The sequence below is a fragment of the Caloenas nicobarica genome, chromosome Z (assembly GCF_036013445.1).
Source record: "Caloenas nicobarica isolate bCalNic1 chromosome Z, bCalNic1.hap1, whole genome shotgun sequence".
In the NCBI taxonomy this organism is placed as follows: Eukaryota; Metazoa; Chordata; class Aves; order Columbiformes; family Columbidae; genus Caloenas; species Caloenas nicobarica.
Genome location: NC_088284.1, coordinates 109,380,208 through 109,405,201, shown reverse-complemented (window position 1 = coordinate 109,405,201; position 24,994 = coordinate 109,380,208). Strand labels below are relative to the sequence as shown.

The window sequence follows — 24,994 nt, the reverse complement described above, 5'->3', positions numbered from 1 at the left end:
CGTATCAAACATGCTCGAGATTTATTCAGCTGAAATATTAAACAACTGTATTTCAGTTTATAGCTGGAATAACGAGAAAAGTAAGAGATCTAGGGTTTCTCTGGCCATAAACATAATAGTTAGACCTTTTTTCTTTTTTCCTGTCACTTTGCTTTAGTATTTATATTTGCTTTTTTTAAGTACAACACCCTAAATTAAGGGTTGACAGCTTAATTATATGTGATTGATAAGCCTGTTTTGAGTGAGTCATTACCAGAATGTGAACTGCAAGTGCTATTCTTTTGTGCATTTGCCTTTTGCAAGCAGAGGCAGGGAAGGAACGTGCTCGGGTTCCGGAGCCTCTGACGGGCTCCTTCGGGGAAAACCGTGAGATGGAGCATCCCGCAGCAACACCAGGAATGTCCCCAGCGGTCCCCAGCACATCCCGGGTCCTCAACAGCCCAGGGATGCTGCGGGAGCAGGGGAGCACCAGCATCCTGCCGAACTGGGGTTCCGTCGTCTGCTTCGCTTCCTGTGCCGTCCGAAAGGAGCTGATGGTCACTGCGGCTGGCATTGTGGTGCAGGGACGCTCCTTTGGCTTTCTTATAAATGAAGTATCTCCATCATGTGTAATGGCTGCACGGCAGGGGAGCACTGGCGGTGTTTCAGGGAATGCTTTTCTGTCCCTGTGCTGCTCCTGGGGAAAACCCTCAGGGTGTGGGCTGGTGGGACCCGTCCCTGCGTTACTGAACCTCTCGGGGCTCTGCTGAAGCTCTGGAAGCCCCAGCCCACGTCTGACATGGTGGTATCCCAGTGCCTCCCAGTACAGACCAGTGTCACCCGCGAGCAGAGCTGCCATCCAGTTTTACTGGTTTCCCAGTACGGACCAGTGTCACCTGTGAGCAGAGCTGCCATCCAGTTTTACTGGTTTCCCAGTATGGACCAGTTCCCAGTATGGACCGGTGTCACCCACGAGCAGAGCTGCCATCCAGTTTTACTGGTTTCCCAGTACAGACCAGTGTCACCCGCGAGCAGAGCTGCCATCCAGTTTTACTGGTTTCCCAGTACGGACCAGTGTCACCCGCGAGCAGAGCTGCCATCCAGTTTTACTGGTTTCCCAGTATGGACCAGTGTCACCCGCGAGCAGAGCTGCCATCCAGTTTTACTGGTTTCCCAGTATGGACCAGTGCCACCTGCGAGCAGAGCTGCCATCCAGTTTTACTGGTTTCCCAGTATGGACCAGTGTCACCTGCGAGCAGAGCTGCCATCCAGTTTTACTGGTTTCCCAGTACGGACCAGTGTCACCCGCGAGCAGAGCTGCCATCCAGTTTTACTGGTTTCCCAGTATGGACCAGTGCCACCTGCGAGCAGAGCTGCCATCCAGTTTTACTGGTTTCCCAGTATGGACCAGTGTCACCCGCGAGCAGAGCTGCCATCCAGTTTTACTGGTTTCCCAGTATGGACCAGTGCCACCTGCGAGCAGAGCTGCCATCCAGTTTTACTGGTTTCCCAGTATGGACCAGTGTCACCTGCGAGCAGAGCTGCCATCCAGTTTTACTGGTTTCCCAGTACGGACCAGTGTCACCCGCGAGCAGAGCTGCCATCCAGTTTTACTGGTTTCCCAGTATGGACCAGTGCCACCTGCGAGCAGAGCTGCCATCCAGTTTTACTGGTTTCCCAGTATGGACCAGTGTCACCCGCGAGCAGAGCTGCCATCCAGTTTTACTGGTTTCCCAGTATGGACCAGTGCCACCTGCGAGCAGAGCTGCCATCCAGTTTTACTGGTTTCCCAGTATGGACCAGTGTCACCCGCGAGCAGAGCTGCCATCCAGTTTTACTGGTTTCCCAGTATGGACCAGTGTCACCCGCGAGCAGAGCTGCCATCCAGTTTTACTGGTTTCCCAGTATGGACCAGTGCCACCTGCTGCGGGAGCTGCTCCACCGGGGTTCCTCTGCTGGAAACAGCCCCTGAGGAGGGTCTGTCTCTGCTGCTCCTTGGTGGTGGCACAGGATGAAGTTACTAATAATACGTCCCTCGATAAATGGTCTCTTTGCATGAGTAGAAATGTGATGGTGTGGTTATGTGCAGGCCTTTCCTGTGGGAAAATTAAATTTCTCCTTAAGACAATTGTGCCTTTTTTTTTTTTTTTTTCTTTTAAGAAAATGGGGAGGGAACAATTTGACTTATAACAGAACTGTAAAAACAAAACCTAAAAAAACCCCAAACAAACAAACACGCACACATACACAAAACAAACAAAAAACCCCCCAAAACCAAACCAAACCCACAAAACCAAACCAAAAAACCACAAACCAAACCAAAAACTAACACCCCCCCAACAAACAAAAAAACCCCAAACAAACAAACCCAAAAAACCCAAGCACAAATATGCCGACAACTGGCATACTTTCCTAGCGTGAATGAATGAGTTTGTTTGTTTATTTATTTGGTTTTTTTAATGGATTTTCTGGAATTGTGAAATAGGATTCTGTGTTTTACTTAAAACACGGGCGTGGCAGGAAATCTCAGGCACAGGCTCTTTGGCCACACTCATACCCAGGGCTGGTGCACTTACGAGACCTCATAATAAAACCCTTTGTGCATCGTTGTATTTCTGGGAGGAAGGGAAATCTTTTGTGGAGTTTTATGTCACTTGTTTCACATTGCTGTGCGGGGAGGCAGGGGGTTTGCAGCCTCTATGTTTTATTGATATGTACCATTCACTTCTTTATGTTTCCATGGTTGAAACTTCGTTATTTCCTGGTTTTGCGAGTTAAATAATTTTGGTAGCATCATGCAATAGCGCAATATATTTATTCTAGGGTCTGATGTTCCTATTTAGATATTCTTCAGTGGTCCCCCAAGGTTTTGTACCCCACTTCACTACTATCCTTTCTTTGTCCAACACCTAGTACACCTGACTACTTTACCTCCAAGTCTTTTGATTATGTGCTAATATAGAATGTTTCATTTGCATGAGACCGGTAATTTTGTCTTCCAGCAGAGTCAGTTATTTCACTAATAATATTCACACTCCTAAAACCTGCGAATGTGCTGCAGACCTGGGTTTGGTTCTGTTGCAGTGGTTTCTTTCCATCCACCTTGCAAGGGAAACGAGTGCTCTGGTGCCAGCGTGGAGAAATCCAGGTCAACGTTTCTGGTTTGACAGTACCCAGCAGCTTGTGGGTTTCTTGGCGATATGGAATCTTCTATTTGAATTTCACTAATAAACGTCTTTAGGCTTCATACCAACACATTAGGATTCTTGTACTTCTGGTACGTCCTGACCTCTGGGAATTGTGTGTGAATGACACATCGTTACTTTTGTACTAGAGGTGTTATTTCAAACCGCTATGACTAATTACTAACAAGTGATGAGAATTTGAACATCAGTTCCCAGTTTTTGCTCTGGGCAAACCCACTTTTCAGAAACCCTGTGTGGTTTGTTTCCTGGAGGGGGTCAGCTGCCGCTGGCGTTCTTTGTGGTTGCTCATTCTGCTGCTTTTCTGTGTACACAGATGAGCCGCTATTGGTTCTTGCGTTTCAATTAAGCATTGAAATTATATCCTAGATTATTTAAAATAATCATTTTTACATAGTTTGAAATCGTTGTTATTAATCCATCAGATGCTAAGATTTCAACCTTGTGCACATACACAAATAGAACGTGTCTGCCTACATACCAAAAAGTTATATTATTGCTTAAAGTTTACCATTGTGATAGTTGTCTGTGGTTTATTCTGGACTAGACTTGGTTCACTTATATATTAGTGTTTACTATTTATGCTGTAGGTTCATCCTCCTATTGTGATATTTCCAAAAACACTAGTTGTGAAAGCCAGTAATTCTTTCTTGGAGGCAAGCAGGTTAAGTGAATGCTGAATTTGAATATCGCTTCTAATTTAAGTTCACAAATCTATGAGAAAAGAAAGTTATTGCCAGTTTTGTACCCAAAGACATCCATTCTTTGAATGCATAGGTGGAAATACGAAGCAGCGAGAGGTGATGCAGCAGTGTTGAGCCTGCGGCTGTAGAACCAACTGCTGTGCCATGTCACAGCGTTTGTACTCTAAACTAGATACCAAAAAAATGGAAAGGCTTAAGAAAAAGTGTGACAAACGATGGTTCAAACTCTGAAAAACATGTCTTTATGATTACAAGCTTAAAGGCAAGGGTGAAGAGTTGATGGTTGTCTCCCAGCACGTGCAAGGGAAGGATTTCTGCTGGTACCGTGACTCTTAATGAATAGTCCCCCAGGGGTAATGGCAGCAGCAGAGATGGCCCAGAAGATTCTGGAAATATTTGACATTTCCCATATGAATGACCTACCTAGGGGCATCTTAGACTCTCAGACATACAAGTTGTGTTTGTTTTAAATCAAGATTTAATTTATTCATGGGCAAGCCCAGTTTCCTGTGACTCTGCATTTCAAGATTGAATTCCTGGTGTGTAATAAAGGAGAAGCTCATGTTGCATGTTTCTCTCAAGTGGAACACTAATAGAGTGTCTGTGGTTACTTAACTTCATAATGTTGGTAGGAACATATTATCATTTAGACCTTTGTCTTTGTGTCGGATCTGACTGAACTCACTCAGCCAGTTTCTAAGCTGTTCACGGTAGATGGGCACAATAATACAAACATAGCTGGTGATGTAAGCCTCATTTTCTTAAATATACTAAAGCTTAAACAGGTTTATGCTTGATGTAAAATGTTTTGTGGTGATATGGTCAGACATGTTATTGATATTTCAGTTTGAAAAAACAGTAATTTAAAAAATTCTAGGTAAGTCATCAGAAGATTTAACTTTTAGAACAATAATATCTAACTCATATCTTTTAAAGTTCCTCTGATTTCAGATTTAGATTTGCTATTTAAAAATGTGCAAATGAGCTGTTTTCATTGGCAGGTGTTACAGAAGTGATCTTTGAGGGGTTTTTTTGGAATACCTAAAAATTACTATTTTTAATTAATGTTGAAAACTTCTCTTCAAAATTTAGCCTTTCAAACAAGTTGCTTTATCTACAGCACTGTCAGTAGTAGTCTCCATGTTACATTGGAACAAAATTTGTTAAGGTTATTTGTTTTGAATCTCTCTGTGTGAAGCATGTATTTGTGTAAGGATGCGTATGCAGATAAGTTATGTACAAGCAATAAGAAGTATGTGCACTGGCAAGTTATACTTTTTCGACGAATTAAGCTTATTTTGTAAGTCTACCACATCCTAGCAGATTGTGGTTCATTTCTCATGGTTATTTCAATTTATTTGACAGATACAGTATCTTTTTAAAATGCCACACCAAGGAAGGAGCGTGAATATTCGAAATATGAGCCATACTGCTTGCTTGAATTGGTGAAATAAATCATGTTTCGCAGTGGCTAGTTTGTGGCTCTGTTTGTTCCACTGTTACATCCCTGCTCCTACAAATTCTTTAATATTCAGGAGGATAATTGGTCTCTGAGAATGTGACCGTGAAATTCCATTTCTCTTCTTGACCATAAGCGTGGTCAAAGTTGACTTTGTTTTCATTGTTTTATTCATACGTTTTTCCTAATAATGTCATAACTTTTTCCTATTATCGAATCCAACTGGTGCAGGTGCTTTTTCACTTAACAGCCCTGTGAGAAGCGGAGATTGATTTTTCAGGGAAATGATCAACCTTTCTGCTGGCTGGTTTATCTCCAGGTTCTGAACCCCCGGTGTTAGCCAGAACAAACGACTGATATGCAAATATTGGTTCCTATAGGCTCCAGCAGCGCTGTGATTCCAGCATCAATTATGGAAGTGCTATAAGGCATCGCTTTGTACCAGCGCTCAGAGATTTACAAAGTCACTATCAGGAGATTCCTCAGGTTTTTAATCTTAATACCCAGCGAGAAAAATATGCAGTCCACACAGACTTCCAATCTGATATTTTATTAACGAGATTAAATGAGTAAGCTAAATTATACATGTAAATCAAATAGAGAACAGAGTAGAATAATACGAAGTCAGCACGTTAATCAATTTATCAGGTTGGTTTATGTCATACACCGTGATCAGTGGTCTTCATATCCTCCATCCAGTGTGCTGCATATACCAAAAAAAAAAAAAATCCTCCCTGCTGTCCCTTAAATCCTCATTTCGTATCACATCGCTTCTACTTCTGCTACAGGATAACAGACTTGGTGAACAAGGGAAGAGGATTATGGAAATCTACTTGATTTTAGGAAGGTTGGTATTTTCCTGCAGAACATTTTTGTAAAGGAAGTTGTTACAAAAGCTGGGAGATGCTGCTCTGCAGGGGATGGATCTGAAACCCCGTGCAGGGCGGTTCTTGGTGGTTCCTGTCCAACGGGCTGATGCACTGACCGTGTGATGCACCTTTGGCTCTGAGTATAGGAGAGAATAATGATAAATGATAAAGAATAATGATTTTAGATGAGCAATTTGAATGTGGCAAGGTCTTGGATTTGCAAACAACTGGCGTGCACTCTTTAGTGTGCTTTAAAACGAAAAAATAAGCGATACCATAACAGTATAGTGGAGATGACGATGTCACAAAGGAAAGTGTGTGAGTCATGCTGTGGGACAGAAAAAAAATCCTTTCTTAAAAATCTTGTTTTCTTGGCCATAAAATAGGGGGTGGGGTCTCCTTATTGTAAGAACAAGGGTAGGGTTGCTCAGTGTAACCCTGGTGGAGGTTTCTGCCCTGCCATCGGCTCCACGTCAGGGATGTCGATCAGCAGAGGAGGAGACTGTCCTGACCCCCCGACTGCGCTTTGCGTACGCGGTCCCTGTCCTTCCGTCCGGCGAGGAGCACGAGCACGCGGCGCTGTCCTCCCAAGCTCGAAGCGTTTGCGTGAGATGTCAGAGGTTATTTAGACAAAACGCTCCCTGATGAATAAATGAAATCCTAACATGAAAGAACGATGTGGACTGCTGAGCACAAATTCGCAGATTGTCCACTCTTGTTAAGTTTTGACACGTAGCACATCCCGTCTTGTCCAAGTTATAGATTCTGATTGTAATAGCGAGGGATCCCCATACGAGCCATTGTAAAATACAAATGTCTCAGTTAGGAAATGTGATTTAAAATCTGATAGGTTCTGTAATGACTATTATGCACATCTCCAGTCTGAAAAATGCCGAAGGAACAACTGCAGTTTGTTTATAAGTTTGAAGTACACTGCGTGTATAACCCTTAGGCTCATAAAATGGTCTTATATTTACAGCAAGGATATTTGAAAAAATGTTTGTGCTCTTTCTTAACACTAAAAAAGCATTTTGTTTATAAGTGTTACACCACACTGTTAAAGTAAGTGTCTTGAATCCTCTCAAGCATGGAGAATTGCAAATTGTTGCACCGCAAACCCCAGAATTCCTTCCTAGGAGATGTTACTTCTGGTAAGGCAGGATGTGTGTGTCTTGTCCCTTACTGGTTTTGTGTGTGTGTTTTGGTGGTGTTTTTTGGTTTTGTGCTGGTTGGTTTTTGGTTGGTTTGTTTGTTTTTCCTGGAATGTATTTAAAGCTGCCTCTCTGCGTAGCAAGCTCTGCTCCTTACCTTTGTGAATCAGAGTGCTGGACAATTAAAAACCCCAACAATTTCTGTGCGCATTGGGAATCCATGTCTTTGAGAGTTCTCCAATCTGAAGCTTCTTGTGGATGTTTTCAAACTGCGCTCACATGTATGTCTTAAAATAGGGAAATGTAGGCTGATCACAAGTTGACAGTAATATCTATGTATTTGGCATCAATATTAGCGAGCTTCTGTCATTTGGCAATTATTTCCATAGGATACCATATGGTGCAGAAAAATGTTTTCGTTCACCCACATACGAGTATTTTTTAAGTTTTACTGATAGCCTGGTATGTGTGCAAGCTCATCCTGCAGTGGGCTGGTTGAGCCAACCAGGAACCTAAAGACACACGTCGAGCAGAAGGTCTGGATTTCAGAAGGAACATGGTGCATAGCACAGTGTTTCCACACTTCTCGTGGGTTAAAGCTGATTTACTGGTGCTGGGTCAGTACTGAGCTTCCTGGCACTGCAGTAGATGCTGAAGAAGTAATTGTTCCACTTTTTTTTTTTTTTCTCCCCTGCACTGTTGAGTGTTCCAGCTCAAACGATGGAGGTAGGATGGGAACGACTCCTGCTCGTGGTTTCAGGATGTATCGCTGCGCATGTGTCTGTCTGTCCGTCCCCTGGGCTGGGGATGTGGCACAAATCGAGTCTGCTCACACCGGGAGAACCCCGAGCAGTGACACCACCAATGCCTCGTGTCTGGGAAGGGTGTAATTAGAGCTGTGTTGTATAAATAGGCACCCGGGGAGTCGTTCCTCCTCTGAGAATCCATCATTATGTGCATGATGTGCATTTTTCTGCTGTCTGATATGGGCTGGGCTTGTTCCGTGCCTTGTGCTGTCAGTTTAAAAACTCAAGTCAGAGAATGACTCACATTGATGGAAACTGGTGTCCGTGGGGCCCGGAGGTGCTGGCGCAGCCGATGGCACACCAGGGTTCTCCCAGTGTTCCAAGTGTGGGGAATAATTGTCGAGCATTTCGCTGGGGAGTTCTGTGCGTAGTCACGTAACAGACTATGCGGAAAATGGAAAACGCATTTTGTGGAGATTCCAGCATTTGCTTTCAATCCTACTAGCAAAAAAAAACCCCATCATAGTGCCATGAATTCTGAAGTTATCTGTGAAAGAGATACTTATTTAAAAGGAAATTTCTATTGATTTCAATACTTGACAAAATTGCTATTTCCATTTTGCATGTGTAAGAGATTTAACAAAAAAAGAAAAAGTAGATATTGGAAAAGAAATGTAGATTTTTTTTTTTTTTTTTTAAATGAGAGTGTTTTCTGAGATTGATCCCTTCCTCGCCATTCTCTGCACAACCTCTCCCCCTCCCTTTTCAAATGAAATTTTCAGGGAATGCATTTTTGTGAAGCCTTTTTGCACGGTAATTGATGATCCAGGGGGACAGATCTAGATGAGCTCTTTTACGTAGCAGTTCTGCAGAAACTGCAGAAATTGCTCTTGGAGAACAAAGGTGACAAATTCTTTGGGCGCCTTGGGTTGTTTGTTCACATTTTGGGCAACCTTAGACATGTTTTAAGAATATTGAGCAATGGCTGGATGCTTCTTGGAAGAGTTTGCACTACAGCAAAGTAATAAAGTGTTGTCTTCATTTATGGGATGTTTTTGCTACAGGAGAGGAAGGCAGAAAGCAGAGATATTAGAGAATATTATCCAAGAATGTTAATCACCCGAGAATTCCTAAGCTAATAGACATTTTTACTCTTTTTTTTCTTCTTAAAGATTTTAAAATAAAATTTAAAGACTAGTTTTACCTCTGGGAATGCTCTATTCATTACCTCTAGGTTTCTACTGTTCTTTGGCCACTTGAAAAATGTTTGAAAATTCCAAAGACTTTGTGAATTTGGACACAAAACATGACTCTGAAAATTCAGTACAGGGGGGTTTTTTTGTTCTTCTTTTTTCTTTTAATGTCCCATCTGTGTCCTGTCTTCCTGTGTGTGTCCCCCAGTTTAAAATGTTTCTCATCTGTTTACTAAGCAGAAACAAAGTTTTTATTACAAGGGACAGTAGTACCATGACAAACTTCAGGTTGTGGTTCAGATGCTGTGGATGATGCTGACCAAATTCATTTGGCAACTGCGTGGAAATACTTGGACACTTTCAGAAATATGGATCTCAAAAGCGAACATATATATGGAAATTGCCCTTTTGATTCTCACAGAACTCTGTAAAAAGATTTAGATTAGAGCCATTAACAAAATGACAGGCAGAATGGCTCCCATCAGCGCCGCAGGATGAGAGGGACCTGGAGGATGCTGGGGAATCAAAATGTAATGTGCGTTTCCAGCCAGTGTTAAAATGTGTAGAAATAGAGCCAGTTCTGTGAGCAGTTCTGATGTGGGGGTAATTAGCAGGCGGTAATTAGCGGGAGGTAAGCACTGCCCACAGCACCCAGAAGTGGCTGGGTGTGCGATGCAGGTCACAAGCACGGGTTGTCCCAGAGCTCAGCCATTCAGCTCCCACGATTCTTCGCTAGCACCAAGGAGCAGTTACAGGAGAGTTAAACTCGCAGAAGGAAACGAAGCAAAGTGTGAAGCCCGTGAATCAGTCTCAAATATTTGTGCAAACTGTTAAACCAATACTTGCAAACAACAAATAAATTTAGCTTTTCTAAATTAAATGCCGTTAAACAAGAAAACACAGTTGAATCTCAAGAAATCTCATGGCCGAACCATTACTATGTTTGAATTACCCAGCTCTTTCAGGTAAAACCAACATGCTAAAATAGCCCAGTGCAATTCACAGTAAACTAGCTAATGGGAAAGATTTGTCCTCCCTCCATGGAAATAATTTTTCTATGTGTGCACATGTCTGGTGTGAGGTGGTTTTGGTTTTTTGGTGGTGTGGGGGGGTTTTTTGGTGTGGGTTTTGGTTGGTTTTGTTGGTGGTGGTTTTGTTGTTGGTGGTTTTGGTGGTTGCTTTTTTGTTTTGGTTTGTTTTTTTTGTCTTTTCTTTGCAAGCTTCCTGGGCTTGGGAAGAGATGGGGAAGATTCAGATGCAAGAATCCAGCCTCTAGAGCAACACTGATTGGCACGGCTGCTATTGACTCCTGACGTGCTCTGTTTTCCACTGATCTGCAAATAGCATGGGAGCCAGGGGTATGAATCTAAAAATGAACAACACAAAAACCTTCATCTTGGCTATTGTTGACTGAAATTTGTGAGATCTGATGTGAAATTAATAGAACGCTGTTGAGGAAATGTCTTTTGTCCTCATTCAAAGAGGAGCAAATTATTTGATTTTTGGGGGGGGGAGGTTTTGTTTGTTTGTTTTGTTAAGGTCAATGAATTACATGACGTTGTTTTTATTTAAAGGTTACAGAGCTCTTCCTAAACTTAGATCTTGGCTGTTATATCACATCTCTCTCTGGATGATCTGAGTACTTTGTGAACCAGAGCATTCAAAGGGCTTCTTACATGAGAGAGCTGTGTGAACTTTTTCACATAGAAAGAGTGATTCCTGGGTGGTTACGCGTCTTCCTCCTCTTGATACCAACACAACACATTTGCAAATGTTGCATCATATCTTGGAAAGTTATTTCCCCCAAAGTCTGAGAAAAAGCACTGAAGATCACAAACACATTCATAAATGTTCTCTCTCAAAAATTAATTGATTTGGCAAATATTTTCTGTCCAGCTGTAATAGAAATATTTGTACGTCTGTTACAGGAGAAACTGCATTTCACTCTAGACTGCAAGTCTGTAAGAGGAGAGATTGATCTGATGGATCTGGACTCTGTTGTTGTTGTTGTTGTTATAAAACTAATGGCGTTATCTATTTTGGGTACATAGCATGGTTGAGATAAAGGGAAGAGCAGAAAGCCTTCAGAAACAGGTGTGTTGGGCTGTGGTTTTGTTTGGTTGGTTTTGTTTCCTTTTTTGTTTCGTTTTTAAACTTCTCAAAAACTTTAATGTTCAAAATAGTGAAGTGTGGACGGATTCAGGACATAGCGGGAGGGCCTGTTTTTGCAGCGCTGAGGAAGGACTGCACTGCTTGGTAGGGTGGCTGAGCCAGTCTGCAGTTATCAGAGGAAAGGCGGGGCAATTAGCAGCTGTTTCGGCAAATGAAAAAAAACATCCCGGGAAAAAGAAGGAAGATGAAACCCTTGAGATGCTCTTTTGGAAGCAGTGAAACAGCTGCCCTGCAGAGGAGATGGCTGAAGCAGGACAGATGCTGGTGTGTTTTGTCATCTGTGTCTTGTATCCAAAACCTTCTCAAGGAAAACTTGTCCACGCTTTTTGGTTTGTTTTGCTGCTGCGCACAGGATGTGTGAACACACCGGTGCTGCCGAGTGAGTGTTTGGCTGGTGCTTCAGGCCAAGCTTCCCATACACACACGGCCTGGGAGAGCATCTGGAGACGTGGATGCAGGAGCTCAGTTGAGAATCAGAATAGTTTGGGTCGGAAGGGACCTTCAAAGGTCATCTAGTCCAACCCACAAGTCCAACCACTTGCAAAGGTTTTGATGGCAATATCTGGGAAGCAGGACATCCACTCCTGAATACCAATGGTGATGGAAAACGGGTGGCAGGCCTGGATTCCTGAGGCTGGGGATCAGAGGACATTTTCTGCTGGGGTCTTGCCAAAGAATGACTGCAGTGCTGCTCGTGTTTCCAGCTTTATAGGCAGCATGAGTATGTGTGACCGTGTACTACAGCAGTAGCTGGAAGAGCAGCTTCATACATTAAGAGTAATTAGGAAAAAATCACAGTATTCCTAAGCACGTGAATGGGAAAGACACCATCTGTGTATCCAAAGCAGAGCAATGGTGTATGTTTGGCTGTGAGATAAACCTCTTCCATTCCAGTTATCCAGCTGGCAGGGAATGCAAACAGGTTGTGGAGTGTCCATCTGTGGAGATATCCAGCAGCTGGCTGGACATGGTCCTGGGCAGCCAGCTCTAGGTGGCCTGGTTTGGGCAGGGGGCTGGACAAGGTGAGCTGTGGAGGTCCCTGCCAACCTCAACCATACTGTGATTTTGGGCTGTTCTGCAGAAGACAGAAAACAGCTCTTGAAGCTGAGGTATTGCCACAGGTGAAATATCAGAGAAGAAATTCAGCCCAAACCCACTGGGTTGCTGAGGTTCCTCTGGGAACAGATGTTCTGAGGATGATGGCGTTTGAAGAACCTCTTGGACACTGTGTGATGGTAGAACTGGTATCTGAGAGCTATGCAGGCAGGACATTTACAGCTGGCTGGCATGTCAAGTTTTGGGATTGCTCACTGCAAGAAGGATCCATTTCAGAAAAGGTCCTACAGGAGATTATTGTACATATTTGGGTGTGGGATGGCAACAGTGCGAACTATAAACAGTTCCCTCTTAGAAAAACATCCGAGACTTATAGCCCAAGTCTGTCCTGTTGGGAAACCCATTTCAAAATGCATGGTCTTGCCTCAGAAATATTCCTAACGCTGTTTTTGGTACTAGATAATCGACTTCTGCTTGCAGGAAGTTTCTTCTGTCCCAGTCCCACTGGCTGGGTATTGCACACCACGGCAGCTGCATGCGTGCTAGCAGAGAGAGATGTCTCACTTGGAGTTGTATTTAACACTAAAAAGGCATTACTATATTATAGTGATAATACTGACAGCAAGTCTTCCACATCCAAAATCTATGAGCCAATATCTCTGTCTTCCCCCCACCCCTTTCCTTATCAATGAAACTCTGTAGTGTCATGTGCTGCAGAAACAGAGGAAGAATTCCCTTTTGTGTACACTAGAGTTTATTTTGGCAGCTGGAAAGATCCAGTGCAATGGGCGTAAAGAAGGGTAAATCTTACAGGAGAAGGAATACAGGTTTATCAGAAGGGCAAGCTTTGGAAGTGTCATGATTATTAAACATTTTTTACTTGGAACATTCATTCTCAAATATTTCTGATGCAAAGTGAGAGTAGGAAAAAATGGTGCATGAGAAAAACTCGTACTTGGTGGCAGCTGATGAAAGAGAGAGTGCGGCAGGAGAATTGGTGCTCGCTGTACCATGGGCTGGCAGAGCTGCTGGGAAGGAACAATTACAACATTGTATTGGCCAGATGTGTGTGAATTAGTGTGAGAACGTTTCCAAACTGCCCTCAGTGTCGTAGCAGCCATGCAATCCCTGTTACACAACAGCGCATCCCTTATGCAACTTCTCTCCAACTGAACCGGTGGGAGGAGGGTAATTCCTGCGGGAGATGCAGCCAGAGCCCAGCGAGGGGCAACTTGTGTCCTGGGATGAACAGCTGAGGCTGGAGAGCGAGTGTTTGGGTAAACAAACCAGGCAAACAGAATTCCTCACTTCGCGGTGTTTGTCAGAACTGACAATGTTTTGAGTGTGTGTTTAACATGCTGGAGAAGACAACGGGAGGGAAAAAGGCTGCTAATTCTGATGCCTCTACGGGAAAATAATCTGTGGGGTTTTGCTCTTTTTTTTTTTTTTTTTTTTTTTTTTTTTTCCCTGCTGTTGGTGAACGTCTGTAGCTATCCTGGTAGAACTTTAGGAAATGCAGCTCCCCAAATATCAGAGCGGCTGATCCTATATTCCAGAAAGGACTGGATCATTCCTTCGGAAATTTCAGCTGCTCCCGAGGGAGGAGGAAGCCTCACCGTGGAGCTGCTGGCGCGGTTCCCAGCGCCATAGCCCTAAAGCCGTCTTCCGACTTGCCGCCTTTTGCCAAAGCGGTAAATTTTTATTAAACCTTAAGGGGAGAGAGGAGAAGGAGCGATGCCTGAGATGTGGCACCGGGGAAGCGGGCGGTGTCGGGCCTGCGCCGCAGCTCTGCCGGTGCGGGATGCTGCAAACCGGGAGGGCGGAGCGGGAAGCCCGGAACGGAGGGAGGGGGAAGGTTTAGGGGGGGTTGGACCGGCCCCGCGCATCCCTCCGCCGCCGGGCCGGTTGCCAGGGCGACGGCTGCGTGGCAACGGGGCTGGCAGCGGGGACCGCCCGCCGCCGCGCCGAGCGGCCGCGCTGCCCTCCCCTCCGCTCTCCTCTCCCCGCGATAGATGCTCCGGCGGCCGCCCGGGAGCAGCCGCGCTCCGCGCTCGCCCACCGACCGCGGCCACCAGCCGGGAGCCTCCGCCGCCTCTACCGGGCCGGCTCCGGGCCCAGGCGGGACAGCAAGGCGGAGCGGAGATGGTGCCGCTGGTGCGGGGCGCCGGGGGCTCCCACCAGTGGCTGGCGATCGTTTTCCTCGGCCTTTGCTGTTTGCTGCCCCCCGGGAGATTCGCTGCTCCGGGTGGGGACTACCCCGGGGCGGCTGTGGACAATTTGGTGGTCAGGAAAGGGGACACGGCGGTGCTTAGGTAGGATGCGATCGCGGCCGTGATGGGGCGGAGGGGGGCAGGGGGGCACGGACCGGCACCGCCGCAGCATCCCCGAGCGGGGTCCGGGGCTCCCCTCCTCGGGGATGCTGCGGCAGCGTGAATCCTCCCGGTGATGCGGGGAACTTACCCCCAGCAGCACCCGGTACCCGCATCCCGGAGCGCTCGGTCCCTCCGTGGGTTGGGGGTGTGTGTGTCCAACTGCTGGAAGTCGTTTCCTTTTTTTTTTTTTTTTTTTTTTTTTTAAAGACTTGTTTAGTAAAGGCACGGTCTGTTGGGAGAAGTTTGGAAATGGGGGAAATGGTGCAGTTTTTGGCTGCTGGCAGCAGTTTGGGGCTCTGCGGTCGGAGTGTCGCTGGGCTGTAACGCGGTGCTGAGGATGACGCCCTGTCAGAAGTATTTGTGTGGCTATTTTGTTTTGTTTTTTATGTTTTTGTATTTCTCGATGATTAACGTGGGCAGCTAGCTTTATACCGTTAGGAGATTACCTGCTTGCCATAGCTCTGCTGCTTCTCCTAATGAACCTTGCGCTCCCTGTGTATTCAATCTGGTTGACTGGAGCAAAATTTGTTTACCAGCAGTCATACACCATAGTTAATCTACTCGGATCCCTCTTCCTGATCTATGTTGATTAATCCTCTGCCTTGATTTGATTATTTTTCCTCCGATTCTAACTTTTTATTCATGTGTTGTACGTTTGTAATGATCTTGCTACAGCTGAAGCAAAATACATTTTCTTGTTATCCAGAATATGATTGCAGTGGGCTAGACCTCCTTGCTTGTGATAAATCTCTGATTTAATTGGCAGTAGTTTTAGGCTATGAAGTATCTGGCTGTATTATTTCTTGTTGGGGTGTTACTCAGGTCTCCAGATTACAAAGTAATCTGTGTGTTTTTAACGATGCTACAGTCTGCCGTAAAATACTGCGTGAGGTATATTCAGTAGGAATTTGGAATGGTTTTATAGCAAGGCAGCCTGCTTCTGGTGTAGTAGCTACTGAAAATACAGTAGATGTCTATGTAGGGCAGCTGGCAAGTATTTTTTTATGTAGACCTCAATTATACTCTGTATTCTGAGGTGTCTTAAAGTCCTTGTGCTTTCTGTTTGCAGAACTGGAGAGTCAGAAGAAATTTTTTAAAAACCCTTCTATTTTATTTGTAGTGTTTCAGACTCAAAGGTTGCAGAGCAGGTAGCTTGGTGAAGCTGTGGGCAGTGCAGACAGATACTCAGCTAGTGCTAAACATTGGTAGGATGTAAATAGATATGTGTGGGGAACTACTTTATTCAAAACCTGTGGAATTACTCTAGAGGTTATCTCCCACTGGGTTTCAGCTGGAATACATTCAGTTTTCTAGGCCTAAATCTGTGTTTATAGTGGGCGTCTGTGCAGCTGGTAGGTTACATGTTATATAAATGAAATCAGAGCTTTAAGATTAAAATGTTACTTTGTTTCCACAAGGGAGGGAGAGTGTTTGTTTTGTAAAGGGAAGACATAAACATCCCTACCGAAGGCCGGAACAAAGCAACTAGGGAGTGAAATAACATGTGGTATGGCTGTTTTTTCATTCTTGCTCTATGATTAACTACTTTCATTTCAAACGCCTTTTGTAGGCTTGCTTTCAAACCAGAGTTTAGTTTGTTTTCAGCTGGTATTGCAACTTGAAAGGGGAAACGTAGGATTGTTGTAAGAGGAAACACTTTCCTAAGTGCATGCAGAAGGCAGGTAGAGCTGTTTATCTGGAGTCTCTCGCTGCACATCGTCACTGCTCCTCCTGAATTTTTCCTTGCTGGATATTTGTAACATAAATATATTTCAATATACATTAAAAGAATTGCTATTAGAATCCTAACTATTGAAAGCAGGCTATTTATTTAAATACAGATTCTGACGAGCTGGATTAAGTAATCTCTGTGTTAGCATGGGAGTTTTCCCAGCTCCATGGAGGCCAACTGTAACTGTTCCGGGCGATGCTGCAGCAGCAGCCGGAGTTGCTGTGGCTGTTCTGGACGATGCTGCAGCAGCTGGAGTTGCTGTAACTGTTCTGGGCGATGCTGCTGCAGCAGCAGCTGGAGTTGCTGTGGCTGTTCTGGACGATGCTGCAGCAGCCGGAGTTGCTGTGGCTGTTCTGGGCAATGCTCGCTGCAGCAGCCGGAGTTGCTGTGGCTGTTGTGGGCAATGTTCGCTGCAGCAGCTGGAGTTGCTGTAAGTGTTGTGGGTGATGCTCGCTGCAGCAGCCGGACTTGCCGTAGCTGTAGTTCCCAGGCTCCCACGGCAAGGTGGCCCTCGGCTCCTGCTGCCGCATGTGTGGGTTCCCCTCCCGGCACCGGGCTTCGCTTTGATCCGTTCTCCAGCAATGGGGGCTTCCCAAGTGACCTGACTTTGCTACGACAGCACTGTGCTTAAAGCATCGAGCATTCCTTTTTTTACCAGTTGATGCTGGAACAGGGGGCTTATTGCCAAGGCTCGGAGTCAGTATTTCCCTGGCCGCAGGAACAGGAGTGTGATGGCATTAGGGTGGAGGTGTCCCCGAAGAAGCAGGTGTCGTGGGTGCTGCGGGCACCCCGGCTCCCGGGGTTCTGCTGCTGGTCCTCAGGGCTTCCCCTCCACTGCGCAGCTTAATTATTGACCGACGTTCTGCAAGGAGTGTGAATAAACAGGGTGACCTGCCTTGAACCGAGGACAAGCTTTTAATTGCAAGTCTCATTTTGAGCTAAAATATTAGGGAAGGAGAAAGCACGTAGCCCATTTCAATGAGTAAGGTGGCAGAATGAGCCAGCCAAGTTCCAGTCTCAGCTCTCACATTAAGTTTTCATTGTCTTTACTAAAGATGAGGAATAAAGCCTTCTTTAACTGCCGAGGTTTTCCAGTAAAAGCCTCTGAGCATTAACACAAAGTAAAATAAGTAGTACAGCTCCCTCATTTTAAAATAGTTAATTGATATGATAGCGTAATTACTCAGTTGAGCATCAAACGCGTGCAGGGTTTTTTAGCGCGGTGGAAGCAGAGCTGTGAGCATCGCTCCCTGCCCAGTGCCCTTCCCCGGCCGCTCCCCGTCACCCCCGGCCCACACTATTCACTGCCAGATAGACTGACCCAACAGACAGTTTGCCAAAAACGTCACCTGTTTTGCTACAGAAAGCATCTTAGCATTTTTTTTTTTTTCAAGAAAATATCTCGTTAGCCAAGGTGTTATTTCTGTATTCTCAATAATTAAAACCTGGTACTTTGTTTTCAATTGGTGATTGATGCATACAGTTCCAACACTATTTGTGTCACTGTTTATTGAAGTTATAAGAAATTATGTCAGTAATATGGTTGTTTTGTACGGCAAAATAATTTTGGGAAGCCACTTATTTTCCAAAGTGTAATTCTGTCCTGCACCTTTTCTTTATTCTTACCAGGCAACCAGTTAAGATTTAATGAGAGCACACAAGGAAGGTGAGAGCAAGTTATAAAAGCATTATTTTATTAGAAGAGTAGTTTTTTCTGCATTGTAAACTGCTAGACATAGAGGAAACAGTCTGTATTTTCAGACCTGGGTTTCTCTAGTGACCCTTCCCAAGCCCTCCCGTGAGGAGAGGGATTGCCGCGGGTTTGCAGCGCATCCCCAACGCTGACAGCACAAGTGGCAATTTTGGCACAGGAGTGTTTGAAGAGAGGTGACAAATGCCAAGCGATTTGCTGGGAGCAGGTGTGGGTAACCCCTTCCATTCCCTCCTGCCCCTGGAGCGGGGCTGGATGCTCGGGGACACCAAGGCCATGGCCACCGGGGCGGGGGGTGGCGCGGGGAGGGTGGGGGGGACCTGCTGCTGGATTGCAGCAAGAGGCGCTTCTGCTGCTGGGGAAATAAGAGAATTTCTCTCTGAGTTCCTGTGCTGATGCTTCTCTGGGTCACGGCTCATCCGTATGTGTGGCCCGCTTGGTTTCACCCACCCAAGAAAACGGGGCTGGGTTTCTTACCAGTTCTATACACCTTGTCTGCAACTTGTAGACAGAATACCCTTAGATATCTAAATGTACAAATCTGAAGATAATCAAACCTGAGGAAGGAATTGTTGGCCCTGAGGCTGGTGAGAGCCTGGCCCAGGTTCCCAGAGAGGTGGTGGCTGAACCATCCCTGGAGACATCCCAGGCCAGGCTGGACGGGGCTCTGAGCAACCTGAGCTGGTGCAGATGTCCCTGCTCATGGCAGGGGGGCACTGGGGGAGCTGGGGAGGTACTTCAACCCAAACCTTTCTATGAAAATGGCTTTCTTTCACAAGCACCGTGTTTGGTTTTTTTTATCCTGCATTTTATTTTTCTTAAAGCTCATGGATAATAAAAGCTAGTTTACCCAATAGTACTTTACAATTGTGTAATCACAGTAAAAGAAGTTTTTAAACTTGACACATTTGTTTAGAAAAGCAAAAGGTTTTTTTTTTTTACCACTATACAATTGTAGAGGAATTTATTAAATATATGCCCTGGAATATTGGAAATAATGTGAGTTCTTCACTGCAAAGAGTTAAACCCCAAGCTGGGATCCATTGGATTGAGGTTCCCAAAGGCTGCCAGCGAAGAGGAGGAGCGCTGGAGGGTGTAGAGCAGATAACTGTGTCTGGTTGTGATTACAGAGCAGATGTTGGTTCTTGTCAAACCTGGCTGGGAAAAGCAGGGATCAGTCCTAGGCCAGCCTTGTTAACAGGTAGATCAAACTTCGCCCGCGTGTTTCTGACCACAAGAGTCTCTCTTGGCCATCCCGTGTGAGTTTTATCTGAGGTTTAGGGCAGCCAACACTCACCTGAGAAGGGTGGTTACAGGAGGTTTTATTTTTTTTGGTCAGAGGTCAGGAGTTTTGGGTTTTTTTGGTTCGTTTTCTAAATTCTTCACACGTCGCCCGGCTGCTTCTCCCTCCACCTCGGACAGCCTCGGGTCTGTGTCATGCATAGTTGTGCTCTCCTGCCCCCCAGACCTGAGATGCCCACCGCACACCTGGTACGGAGCAGTGGGTAACGCAGGACGGGCTGTGCTGACACTGCTAGGAGTCTGCTTTATTGGTGTGTTTTCAGTGGTATTAAAGGGTCTGGGCACGTTGTAGACAGCTGATCCCAAACTATCCATCTCTCCAGCTGCTTTTAGAGTTACTCAGCTTCGTCTTTTCCATAAGATTTTCTGCCGATGGAAGAAGATGCCACGTGGGGAGCAGGAAGAGCAGCTCCCGGTGTCCCCCGTGTCCCTTGGTGTCCGCGGCTGGGAGAGCCGCTCCCCAAACACTGCGAGTGTCACCTCTGCCTCCCCCAGAGGTCCCCAGCTTTTCGGCGGTGACACCCCGGGGTGGCACAGGGAACCACGCGAGGCAGCGTGTCAGAGAAAGGCTGTTCCTGGTGCAGATCTGATGACTCTGTGACTCCTCGAGTGTGGCAGAGATCACAGTTCTCACCCTCTATTGGAAACGACTTTCCCAGCTGTGCGTTGTCTTCTTCACTCATTGGGAAATGGGATGCTCCCTGTTCTCCACCATGGCACTCCTCTGATGAATGTTGATGCTTCAGAGGAGAGATGCCCACCTAACATTGTTTTTCTGAACTGGGTTCCTTTAGGGGTACCAAACACAGAGTCTCCGTAATCAGAGTCTGGTGTGGGAATGGACTCTGTTTTGGCAGGAAAAGTTTGGCAGCAGCAGCCAAACCCGCCTCTCCTGCTGCTCTGCCTTCCAAGACATTCTGATTTTCAGATGGGACGTCCCCTTTCCCGGGAAAGCTCATCGGTGCCTGGCCATGGGCACAGGGGAGTCCTGGCCAGACAGGACCTTACTGGGACCATCTCCAGTTCCTGCTTCTGCTTCCCCTGACTCCAGGTGCTCAAGAATGAAACTACAGCATTATGGTCATCACCGTGGACCTTAGCTGGGGGGGTGGTCCCTGCCAAGACTTCTGGAGCTATGCAATCCCATGGGTTCCCAGATCCACCGTCCTGAGGAACACCCAGCTGCTCTGGTTGAAATCGCTGGAGGTGCCTGTGAGGCTTGGGTGCCAGTGTCCAGCGGTCAAGCAGGCTTCAGCTCCGAGGATGTCCAAGCCCTCAGGGGATGTGGTGCCTAATTCACATTTAAATTGCTGAGGGGGTCTAGTGACGTTTTAGGGTTAGGACTTGCTTGCTGGTTTTGCCTTCTCTTCTGAGAAGAGCTGCCCGTTCCAGCCAACAGCCTTTGCCAGAGGAGCAGCGGTGGCCATGGAAAGCTGGTGACATCTCCCAAACGTTCCCTGTCTGTTGTCATTAGTATTACTGAGAACTGGGCACTTGGAATGGAAGAGTTGTGGTACGAATAGCAGGTGAATATCAAGTGTATAGAGCATGTTTAAATTTTACGATACTATATATATTGTGGCAGTGCAGTGCCTCTGCGTGTCCACACGCCCGTGTGGGATCCACTTGTGTCTACCAACATACAAATGCAGATATGTCTATGGAGGGACAGCTGGTATAATAAATATAAAAATTTTCTTTTTTCCTTTATGACTTTAAAAGGTACTTTTCTTGACTTCTGTACTGTTTTGGTATTCTTGTGCAGTTCAGGATCATAAATTATTTGGCTGTGTGAGGCTCTGTTCCTCTCTGAAATGTGGCTGTGGTACGTGTAGACATATGTGCACACCCCCCATAAAATTGAGTTGTTGTTGGGTAACACATTCACATTCCAAATCCCTGCCAATTATTAAACAAGCACATTATGGCGCTTGCCTCCTGTCTCTGCCATAATAATAAATAAATTCAGAGTAAATTAAAATAATTTATCATCTTAAACGATTGCGAATGTTTCGGGTGTTATGCAAAGGAGCTAACAAAACAAGGAATCAGTGAGGAATGAAAAACGGGATTTGTTCCAAAGGGCTGTTCTGTTGAGGAGAAAACAGAGACTTTAATTACTTTCTCCTTGTCATCTTGCATAAGAGTTGCCTGTAGCCCGTATCCCAGGGACCTGAGTCCTGGGGATGCAGTGTTGGGTGCAGCTGTGCCTGCTCAGCTTTATCCTACCGTATTGGCAACCATCAGGCTCCCTTCTTTTGACCTTTTTCAAATATTTTTCTTCAAACTCAGCAGAAAAATACATTCTTTTTCTCTGCGTGGATGCACAGCTTTTTTGCCAGCATTAAAGCTCTTGGAGACCCCAGGGCAGGTGGGACTCATTAGTGCACCTGCATTTGGATGCGGACGGAGATGTAAACCAGCCCCCCTGCAATGCTGGCCATCGCAGTGGTGTTTCTTGGTTGTATTTCTGTAGTTTCTGTGTTTGCAGCAGCACCTGGAGCCAGGAGGTGCCTGCAGCAGCTCTGGTTCCGTGCGGTGTATCGCCTATAATTGGTGCTGATTTACACACGAGAATGGCCCACCAGTGATTTCAACTCAAGTTTTGATTTTTATACCTTCAAAACTGTTAAAAAACACATGAGATGAAGTAAAACATACTTTGTTTTATAACAGAAAAACAGCCAATCTATTTTAGAAGCTTCTCCCTTGGCAACAGCAGACAATCCGGTGGTCAGACAGCCAAACAGCTATCATTAGTCATGCATAATTAAAACAAAGAGAGGATCCAACTGTTAGCACTAACAGTTTTGTCTTGGAAAAAAATTCGTTAGCATACAATACTTCTTGCAGAAATCTCCAGTAATTTTTCTTATGCAAATGTCAATGTAAATAAAGGAAATTCTATATGTATATATGCTGTATTTTTTCTGTAGTTATGTAAATATACAGGAATACGCTAACTGTCCAGCTTAGCGCAGCATCTGTGATAGGCCTGCTGCATTTACATAACGCAGTTCTGTCAAAGTAGGCAGGAACCTTATTCCCTCTACAAAACATTGCCATGCATAATTTACTGTACGGTTGTACGCCTTGACTATTTCACTGGCTTCACGTTAAAAATGTTTTTAAGTGGAACATAATTCACCATCATAAAACAGCACTTGGGACTGAAGCCCTCCCTTCCTGACCACCTGGTTTCCCCTTGACTGTTAAATTTCTTCTGGGTGTGAAGATGACGGTGCAGAGTTTTCCTTTATTTCCTCAGCAAAGTTTGGGTGCCCTCGGGTACGGAGGAGACACGGAAAGCTAAACAGCCCTAAAAGAGTTTGAATGGTGTCAACGCACTCAGAAATAAATTACAGGTGAGGCTGGCCCAGGCATTGAATGCGTAAAGTCTTTAGGAGATCGAATGCGAGTCTCAGTGAAATCCCAAAATAATTTGATATCCTGAACTGAGGCAGTAATAAGTTTCCAAAGGCGGCGAGAAGAATGGATGTCTGGGCAAAAATAAACAGATAAATAAAAGCTCTGTCTTCTGTGTTTATCTGATGTGTCACAAAAGCTGAAAGGCTGAGGTCTTTAATGCAAGGTAAATGAACCCAGCTTTATTGAAAGCATGATTTCAAATAGGTAACTCTATCAGGGCTAAAAGCAATTATTTCAGTTATTCTGTTCCTAACCATCATAATATAGCAGTTTTTAATGAGAGATTTGGATCAGATGAACTAAATCAGTTAGAAAATGAGCACAACTGTATATGAAGGTCTCAGAAAGGACTCACATTATTAAATTGACTTTTTTTAGGATCTTAGGCTTATGAAGTATTGAGTTAGCTTAGTTATGAACTTTAATAGGTGTGATGAAAAATCTCTTACCAGAGGGAGTTAGAAATGCAGTAATTTTGCAGGTATTGTGTTGCTTACAGAATGAAATAATACATAATAATGCGATAATCAAAACATTTCTCTGTATAATATGCATAGTAAATATTTTTGTTTATAAAAATACTGGTATAATATTTACAAAATTATAGGCTAATTCATTAAGAGTACGTATGCATTTATCTTGAGGTGTTGTGGCATAATTATCTTGAATTTAACACAGGAATTAAGTCAGTAAACTGACAAAATCCTGTACCTTTAAACGAGTTACACAGAGAAAAGCGCTGAAGCGTTTTGCTGTCCAGCTGCTGCTTCAGGTCGATTGGCCATAAGTTCAGTTGCCTCGCAGCACTTGAGGGACAGGGTTGGTGACGGGGCTCACTGGGCCACCTGGAGCTTGGAGTCACACTCCCGCTTCAGCTGTGGGATTCTCTTGCCCTTCCTGTTCGGGACGGTTATTGAGGAAATCTAAAATCAAATATTAGGAGTGTCATTGAAATGTTAATATAAACAGTGAAGAAGAAAAGTTTTCAGATGTGAGGGGTATCTCATGTGGCAGTTCTTGTTTCGTGATGTGTAAATAGATTTTGAGGTGCTGTGGGCAGTGGTTGTAGGAAGCCTCAGAATCCTTCCCGTGTGTTAGAGCAACGTGTGAGCGCCAACTTGCATATCTCTGCTATAGAAATTACCGGTATATGCCCCTCCACAAAGGAAATCCCAACCTTTACCATTCAAGTTGCTTTAATTCTTTGGGATTTTTTTTTAAAGCCATTTTAGGGTGTAAATTTACATAGCGTGTGCTGTCCAAATAATCCTGAAAAATGCCTCAGAAGCTGTAGATGTGTTGGATTACACCATGCCCCGTCTACTCGGGGAGTGCTTGGGGCTGTTTCTGGGGAAAGAAGGGCCGTGGCGTGAGCTGTGGAGCTGACAATTCAACCAGAAATGGGAAGATGTGTCCGTCCCGACCTGGGTGGGACTGTCACCTGCCAGGAGTCTGGAAACACACACGGCGTAATGGAAAAAACTGAGCTACTAGTGAGACGTTACCTAGTGTTTACATGGTCTTTTGCGAAGAGGGGCGGTTTGCTGCTTTTTTTATTAATTAACCTGGTGGTTAAAGAGCCGCTGGCTGGGGCACGGTGTGAGGGGCTGGAGCAGCTCTGGGCACGGCGGGCGAGTGGGGCCGGGTCAGGTGCTGTGGTTACTGAAATATTCCATGTTGTCTGTGTAAGGTAATGTCTCCAAGTCTCACGGAATCACAGATGGTTTGTGTTGCAGGGCCCTCCCCAGTGCCCCCCTGCCATGAGCAGGGACATCGGCACCAGCTCAGGTTGCTCAGAGCCCCGTCCAGCCTGGCCCGGGGTGTCTCCAGGGATGGGGCACCCACCACCGCTCTGGGGACCTGGGCCGGGCTCTTATCCTGAAGAACACAGAATCCTAGAAAGACTTTCTGTTATT

At 45.3% G+C, this 24,994-nt stretch overlaps 1 protein-coding gene across 3 annotated transcripts in view; it reads left to right on the top strand.

The window, feature by feature from the left end:
• The first annotated feature begins 14,566 nt into the window (after window positions 1-14,566).
• The window catches only part of NEGR1 (neuronal growth regulator 1), a 227,964-nt gene continuing 217,536 nt past the window's right edge, over window positions 14,567-24,994 (top strand). For all 3 annotated transcript variants that reach the window (XM_065656334.1, XM_065656333.1, XM_065656332.1), the window contains exon 1: window positions 14,567-14,844. In XM_065656334.1, the coding sequence (XP_065512406.1) occupies window positions 14,675-14,844 (170 nt within the window). In that variant the 5' untranslated portion in view covers window positions 14,567-14,674. The remainder of the gene's footprint in view (window positions 14,845-24,994) is intronic.